This window comes from Labrus mixtus, chromosome 22 (genome assembly GCF_963584025.1).
Source record: "Labrus mixtus chromosome 22, fLabMix1.1, whole genome shotgun sequence".
Classification (NCBI taxonomy): domain Eukaryota; kingdom Metazoa; phylum Chordata; class Actinopteri; order Labriformes; family Labridae; genus Labrus; species Labrus mixtus.
The window spans coordinates 4610400-4619036 of NC_083633.1; the positions used below are offsets into that span (position 1 = coordinate 4610400).

At 38.1% G+C, this 8637-nt stretch overlaps 1 protein-coding gene across 1 annotated transcript; it reads left to right on the top strand.

Moving 5' to 3' along the window:
- Positions 1-672: 672 nt before the first annotated feature.
- On the top strand, positions 673-7932 carry LOC132956424 (NXPE family member 3-like). Its single transcript, XM_061029886.1, has 6 exons — positions 673-798; positions 4607-5074; positions 5932-6227; positions 6492-6562; positions 6822-7028; positions 7110-7932. The coding sequence occupies exons 1-6, from the start codon at positions 682-684 to the stop codon at positions 7661-7663; spliced, it is 1713 nt and encodes a 570-aa protein (XP_060885869.1). The 5' UTR covers positions 673-681; the 3' UTR covers positions 7664-7932.
- Positions 7933-8637: the final 705 nt, after the last annotated feature.

Genomic DNA, 8637 nt, shown 5'->3' on the forward strand with positions numbered 1-8637 from the left:
AAGTTTCAGATAAAAGTTATAAACATTTAGTAAAACATTTTTAGTTCTTTTCCATATGGGTGTCTCCGCCACCTTGACATATTTCAGTACTCAATGGAGATGCTTTGTTTATGCAAAGTTTATGCTTCATGCCCATACTTGAGTTACTGTCAAACTGGTTTTATTCTGTTCAGTTGTTGTTCAGCTGGCGTTTTTAATATATGGATGGATACGTAACCAAAGGTTAAATGTAGTGAGGCAACATTCTTATGAAGGGCATCATTCATCTTGATAATAGAACTTCTAACCTTGATGACTTTATGAAGCTTCTTTATCACTTTTTTGACGCTTCTTGTTATGACAGGTTGTTTTGATTTCTGAGTAAAAGGTTTACTTTTTTTAAATTTGGATTTCCATCACATCACAGAGATTTCACCACTGTGTTCACTCCAAATTAATGTCTTCTGAGGTACGCCGTAATATTCTTTATTTTGTTTGGGTGTAACTATCCTATCCTATTATCACATTCTCGATTGACTAGATTTAGTTTGATGTTGAAAGCTAGACATGATGACACTATAAATATTCAGAGGTTTTTATGACTGAGTTAAGTGACTTCCAGAAGAATTCACATTATAAACTTAACACAGAGTCTGTTTCCCCTTTTGGTTGTTTTAGTCCAGAACCAGAGGAGGACTCACCATGTGGCTAAAAGGTTTTATAAGTAACCTTGTCAAAATGAAACTTCTGAAGACCTGTGTCATCCTCCTCCTTGTGTATATGTTGTTGTTTACACTAAGAAATATGGACCTGCTGCAGGTGAGAACTGGGATTATTGGTAACACTTTAAAGAAAGCATTTGTATGTTTTTCTATGAGTCTGATTACAGGAGACTATTTACAACAGTCTCTTTCGATGTACTCTCAGATAACATTAATCGTTTTGGTTGCAAATAAACACTACAGGGGCTGGGGGGTGAGGGCACTAGCATGGGCCCTACTTGAAAATGATGCCCACCTGCTGCACCCCCAAAATCCTAACCAGCTATTCACCTTGTCAAAGGTGGGACAGATGATAATATAACATTTATGAGGGGAGCATTTTTAATTCAAATATTTCACTGCTTTATTCCTTAAAAAGACAAACTTAGAAAACTTGTGTTTTCAATTATTCCATGTAAGTGTTTAATGTTATGACATTTTCACAGAAAATAACATCTTAATGATACTTTATTGTTAGTAGTAATTAAATTAGGGCTGGGCACGTTAACACGTTATTTTCGCGTTAACTCATTAATTAATTATCGCCGACAATTATTTTATCTCGCATTAACGCAGTTTTTATTATTTATTTTCTTATTGTAAAAGTCTGTTGCTCACTGGCTTTTATTTTGTAAAATTCCATCGTGAGCGAGCCGAGTATGTTGCTTACTGCTGCGCATGTCTGCTGCGGCGCTCACAGGAAAGAGGAGAAACAATGTTGCCAACTTGGCGACTTTCTCGCTAAATCTGGCGACTTTCCAAACCCCCTTGGCGACTGTTTTTGTCAACAGCTACTAGCGACAAATCTAGCGACTTTTTCTGGTGTTATTGGAGACTTTTTTGGTGTAAGAAACTGACGTGAAAGCACGTATTGCTCTGCAGTTACTGTCCCCAACAAGCAGCGGGTGCTGCCGTGAGCCCCTCCCCCTTCCAAAAGCTCTCACAGGCTGTCAGTGTAGCCTCGCGCAGCAGACCCAGCTGCAGTCAGAGAGCAGAGAGGAGACCCACACCACTCTGCGTCCAGACTGCAACGAATGCAATAAGCTTTAGTTTTGTATTTATTTGCTTTGGCTACATTGTTTAAGTTGAGAAGTACATTTACAATAAAAGTGCGCTATACACTACTTTTTAATTCATTATTGGATTTTGCGTATAACAATGCGATTAATCGCGATTAATCACAGGAACTCATGCGATTAACGCAATCAAAACTTTTAATCGTTGCCCAGCCCTAAATTAAATAAATGCTTATTGGAGACAGCAGGGAAAATGCATACATGACATGCACACAAACTTGATGCCATCCCTGCATGCAATGAAAAAAAAGAATCACAGGTGTTTACATGATGAAGCAGTTAAAAGGTAAGATGTGATTTAGTTGGACTTTAAATACTCTTAAAATGTGACATTTGATTTTGCACTGTGACTTCTTAAGACATGAAATGTTGAATTTATTTTTTTAATTTTGTTAAAATTAGTAATTCTGAAGTTACAGGAGTGTCCACTAGAGTGGACATCATGCAACTCTATAATGCAAAAAATGTTTATTTATTTATCTTGTAGTGCATAAACAAAGATCAGAATTCTTCCCCTTTCAAAATCACATTTGCAGTTTTCACATGTCAATTGGGGTGGAGAGATCCATTTAAATTTAAGTTTTGAAGGATGAACGTCTTTGAGTTTTTGAGTGTTCCTGTTTAAAAAAGGAAAAACATGTTTGATGAGCTAAAATTACCTGCTCAATTTTTGCCTGAAGGCTGCCTGAACAACATTTAATGGGAGAAAATCAATTTATGAAGAGTAACCAAAACCATCCCAACATCAGTTATTTTCACGATTAGCAAAGTCTCAGTATTGTCATTGAAATGTAGCCGGCAATGCACGATGTCCAACTAGTGGACAGCTGATAAATCATGATTTTCTCCAAAACTAAAATCAATATTTGATCCTTTCACAATAACATTGCTCCTTAGTTTTTACTTGATGTTAAGAAAAAAACATCACCTGCAAGTTATATGGGCCATCTACATTTTGGTACACTTACAACAGCTGGCCAATGGATGACAGTGTATGGGCTGACTTGCTTAAAGTCCACTGGAGTGGAAAACAGCTTTTGAATAGCTGTCCATTGTAGTGACCAGTATGCGTGAAAGGGATAATTATTGGTACGGTCAATATGACCTGCCTTGTTGATTTGATTTTGATTTATTATTTTGGAAGGTAAAAATGTAAAAAAACAAAATAATAAAATAGCTGTAATTAAAAATATGTAAAAAAATAAAGTAAATACACAACATAAGAAAGACAAATCATCGTTCATTTGTTCTTTCATGCCCGAAAAGAAGAAGGAAGAATGATTTAATCTACCCCTTTTAACTCAATTTAATGAATTATACCATAATATAAAAAAAATGATTGTATTACCCTTCCTCATGTACTATATGTTGGAGGGTCAGGTTTTAACCATTTAATTGTGATACATGTGAGAGCTGCTGTTATCACTATTTCTAAAAGGTATTTTATAGCTCTACCATCAACCTATCGGTTTTAGGCCCAGTATTTCCTCATTCGATCTTTTGATGAAATATTGTTTCCAGAGCCTCAGAAAACCTCCTCCCAAAATGTTTTTAATGTCCAAAATATGGACTGATTTCTCTACCACTATTTATCCAACATGTATCACAGTATGCTGAGACCATTTTAACCACTATTACTGGTGTCCGTAAGTATCTCATTATCTCCTACTTCAATTCCCTCCATGTATTAGAACTGGCTACAAGATGTGCTTCAGTTCATATTTCTACCATTTTCCCTCTGGTATGTCTACATTAATTCAGTTTCCCATCTTCCTTTTATCTGCTTTGCAATTTTCAAAGTCATACCTGAAAATACATGATAAAAGTGACTTGTAATTTTCTTACCCCCATTTCCTGTTTCCTCAATTCAAGTGGGCTCCAAGACTTTATTCCATTCTTTATGCTTAGTGGAAAATGTCCTGAACTGTAAATATATAAAGAAATCAGTGTTAGGAAGTGTGAATTCCTATTTAACTGTTCAAATTTTAGACTTCTATCCCTGTGGAGTTGCTGTAGCTTAGTGAGTTTATATTCTGACCATTTCCTAAATCCTGCATCTGTATGGAAGGGAATAAAACCCTTTATAAATTCAATGTAAGTTAGTCCCGAGATTGCAAACCAAAAGATGCTTTTACTTTCGTTCACATCTTTGGTGTGACTCTGGTCCATTTAACCATTTGAATGTCCCCTAATGGGACGTCTATGAAAGCTAAGGCCTGTAGGGGAGTAACAAAAACTTTTTTCAATGCTGAGCCAGAGTGTGTCTGACGGCCAAATTCCACCAGCTTCCACTGTCTCAGCTCGGCCAGTTACACAAGGCTTCTATTTTTACCAGATGCCGGAGCACGGTGCATCAATTTACCACAGGAAAGTCTGGGAGGGGAAGTCATTTTCCATTTAAAAATAAATTGTACTTAAATTTGATGGTGAAGACATGTTTAAAACAGTTGGGACAGTGGCAACAAAATAGTATAAAAGTTGTAAAATGCTTTAAATAACAGCTGATGGAACATCTTACAGTTAATAAGGTTAACAGGAAACAGGCGAGTAACATTTCTAGGTATAAAAAGAGCATCGCAGAGTGGCTTGTCTTTGTGAAGTCAAGATGCGGTGGATGTTTTCTTGTCCACTGACATCCACATATTAAATCCTTTCAATCCTGTAACTTTTTTTTCTTGTGTAGAGATCATGGCAGTATATTTGAAAAATCTTCCATCCTCTTTTAGTTTAATTTAGTCCATTTGTTTGATACATCGTTGTAACCATCCTTCTTTTTCGACCCCTTGCCAGATTCATTTTGAAGAAAACTCTATCATCTTCCTGAAGAAAGTGACCTCCGCTCCTTCCACTGGTCCTGTGTTGGCTCCTTACATGCCTGACAACTTCTGCACCATCAAGCCACTGTCTTCTGCAGATGCTGAGGAGGAACGTCTCATATTGGACTCCATTGCTTGGCCTGAAACTCCTCCTCTGCCAGCTCATTTTTCATTGAATCAGACAAGTAATGCCGCCCACAGCACCTTCATCATTCTCCCAGGGGGGGTTGGAGGCGAGCGGCATGTAGGAGACCAGCTGGAAGTTATTATACAAATGTACAACTTCCAAGGTAACCCCAAGAAGTCTGGAGGAGATGCAATTGTAGCCCGGTTGCACAACAGGGCACTTGAAGCAGGTGTGGCTGGACGAGTGGTGGATCTCCTTAATGGCTCCTACTCTGCTGTATTCTCTTTACTCTGGGAAGGAAGTGCACAGGTTGAGGTAAAGTTCAAGGCTATATCCTGAAATATTAATATACGATAAGTAATGCCAAAAGAATTACCTATTGCAATGGTATTGTCCTGTAGGTAGTTATATAAGGAAAGAAAACTCACTGTGCTCGACCAACTAGTTGCCGACTACGCACCAAGACTCTTAAAAACGTGCTGTGGAAGCAGGGAAAGTGATACAGACCTGTCTTCGGAGGAAGGCCAGCACTTGAGAGATGAAGAACAATGGGAGACTACAGTCTTTGATTCCCTGCTGTTATCCCCCAGATCTACTCCAATGAGGGAATTGAGTCTGACTTCCCCCTACACTTCACACCTGGGCCACAGGCCTGAGTCTGTCCAACACACGGCTGCTCACAACACTCATAACACTTTATGTTTACACTTTTTAATGATCTGATGCTCTACAGAACACTTCAGCTACTCTAAAATTGTCTATGGGCCAGAGATTGTGTCAGAATTGTTGGGTTAGATAGTTGCAAAACTAAGGGTCCGGATATTATGTTACGAGCCAATTTACAGAGTACTTGTTGCAGTGGCCTGGGATTAGAATCCACTCTTGGCCTTTTGCTGAATGTCACCCCCCACTTTCTACTCCCAACATTTTCTGTCTGTCTTCAGCTGATATAACAGAGAGAAGAAAACAAGTTCTACTGGCCAGCTAGTGGAGAGTTTACCATATCAACCAATCTCTTATGTTTAAGATAGATTGTTAAGTTAAATAAATTAGCAACTTCAGTGCACTGAAGCAAAAAAAAAATAGTTATGAACTATCTATTTATACAGGTACTGTACATGAGGTATTTCTTGTATGCTATAAATTTAATCTCTTGTTCTTTGTTTTATCAGGTGACCCTTGTCCACTCAAGTGAGGCTGTCACAGTTCTACGTAGGCTAAACAGAGATCATCCTGATAGGGTTCGCTTCCAAAGCGTCTTCCGCTCAGGCTCAATCTCTGAATCTACCATCTGTAATGTTTGCCTACGCCAAACCAGCCAGCCACAGTGCAACTACACTGACCTCCATACAGGTGACCCGTGGTTCTGCTACAAGCCAAAGAAACTGAGCTGTGATGCCAGGATTAACCACATGAAAACAGGATATAATAGTCTACTCAAGACCGAAGAGTTGAAGCTCTTTCAAATGTGATGAGCTTAAAAAGCTACTTTTTTCACTTGATGAATACATACAAATATTAGAGCTTACTATGTATCTCCTGGTTTAAATATGTCTAGTTAATAACAACGGACATTTATGAGTTAGTCTAAAGGTATTTATATATCTTTAAAGCCCAAATATGGAGGCAGAGTAACTTTGCAATTAAATCTTTACCTTTTGGTAAATCATGTTTTGACAGTGATTATATTAGTGTGTGTAAAGTACAATATATAATGTGAAGTTTTATACAGGAATGTCAACCTGAAAGTCTTCATTCCGGCTTCAGGACCTGCCAGTGTCACTGTGTTGCCACGAAGGAAAGGTAAGCATGATCTTTCCTACTCTCACCAATAAAAATCAAAACTGGATGAGCTTGAGACCTTGACAGTTAAAATGACTTGTGAAAAAGTACATACAACCTATCTCTCTTATACTAAGGCATTGGCAGAATGAAGTTGTTTTGGTAATTGCTAGGTAGTAAGGATATCCCATATGGGGGGGGGGGGGGGGGGGAGGGTCTGTTGATGATAAGTGATACCTGAAATAACCCAATCCTTTTTTTTTTTTTCAATTATTCTCAGGGCAACCTGCGGTCAATCAAGACAGTGGGAAGTCTGGACTCTCCGGGTATTACTACCAGGGTGTGTGGCGATCACTAGGTGGCTTTAACGTTCACCAATTCAACAACGACTCTGCAATCAGCCAGTGTTTGAAAGGCAAGGTGGTCTACATGTATGGAGACTCAACCATCAGGCAGTGGTTTGAGTATCTCAACGCTTCGCTTCCAGGTATCTGTTCCACAGTTATTGTAGGCAAAATTTGGTTTATTAATATTGCAGCTTAATCTGTTCCTTCTGTCACACTTGCAGAGGCTAAGGCAGTAAACCTGAACAGTCCGAAGCCAGCAGGACCTTACATGATATGGGAAAATACAAACAAAATCATGGTAACATACCGCATTCATGGTCTTCCTCTTCGGATTTCAATAATACCAACCAGTAAGGAGTGTTACGTTTCCAAAGAACTTGATACGCTGGTTGGTGGTACCAACACAGTTGTAGTTTTAGGAATCTGGGCCCATTTCAGCACTTTTCCAATTGAACTTTACATCAGACGGCTTCAGAGCATCCGCAGGGCAGTGGTCCGTCTGTTGAATAGGGCTCCTGGCACACTGGTGGTCATCAGAACTGGGACCCTCCAAGCTATGCACGTTGGTAATGTGATAAGCAACGGTGACTGGTTCTCGTTTCAGGTGGACAAGGTGCTCAGAGCCATGTTCAAAGGACTTAATGTCCAACTAGTGGATGCATGGGATATGGTTCTTGCTCACCACTTACCACACAACATTCATCCAAAACGTCCCATCATTAAGAATATGGTTGATGTTCTATTGTCCTACATATGCCCACAAAAGAAGAGATAGCTGTTCATTTAATGAAGGAATTTTATCAATTCAGGAAAAATGCAGCTCTTGTTGGTAAAACTGAAACTGAAGCAGTTTTTCTGCTTCTTGTGTGTTTCTATCAAATGATTTCTTTTTCCTAAAGCAGACTATACAGACAAAGCAAGTACTACTTTGATCCATCTTTTTAACAGAGAATTGTGAGTAAAAAAAACGAGAGCAAACCGGATTGCAATCAGTTTGAAGTCAAATAGCTCTAATAAAAACAGGCGTGTGAAGATTCACATTAACCCACACTGCTCATTGAGCTAGGTACTTAGTTTGATGAAAACATTCCTGGAGTTGTAGGAAAATACTAGGGATAATTTAGATATTTGTTTAGTGGCCAATGTCAGATGTATTAAATGGAAATTTAAATACATCTGAGCTCAAGTCTAAATTTACCATACCACAATAAGCTAAATTTACCATTTAGTCCATTTACTCTAGAATTGTATGAGAAGTTACTATCTACCCATTAACTAATGGCTAACTAGTAGTTAGCTATGCAACAATTTGTGTAGTTACATTATCTGTTAAATTATAATTAGCTACTCTAGAACATGTAATGAAGAAGTACTCACTATCTACCCATTACTAAATACCCATGACATGAATTTGTTCAGCCAATTTACATGAAAAATAAAAATAAAAAATAAAAAAATCCATTATGCCATCCAACCTTTGGCTGCTCAATTGAAAAAGAAAAAAGTCAGGAGAATACCTTAGCTTGTGAGGGAGCATCTCCTATTCACCTTAATGTAACTATCTTATTAACCATTAAGTTGACAATTTATTTTTTTATTCGATGTGTTAATCAGCTAAAGTATGGATCCACTGTAGTTAAATTATTCATGAGCTTAATTTATTACATGAGTAAATGTGTTGTGGCTTTGATTATTAATCATGTCCTCTCTGAGGTAAAATTTCTGTTGACAGAGAAGCATAGCATGTTT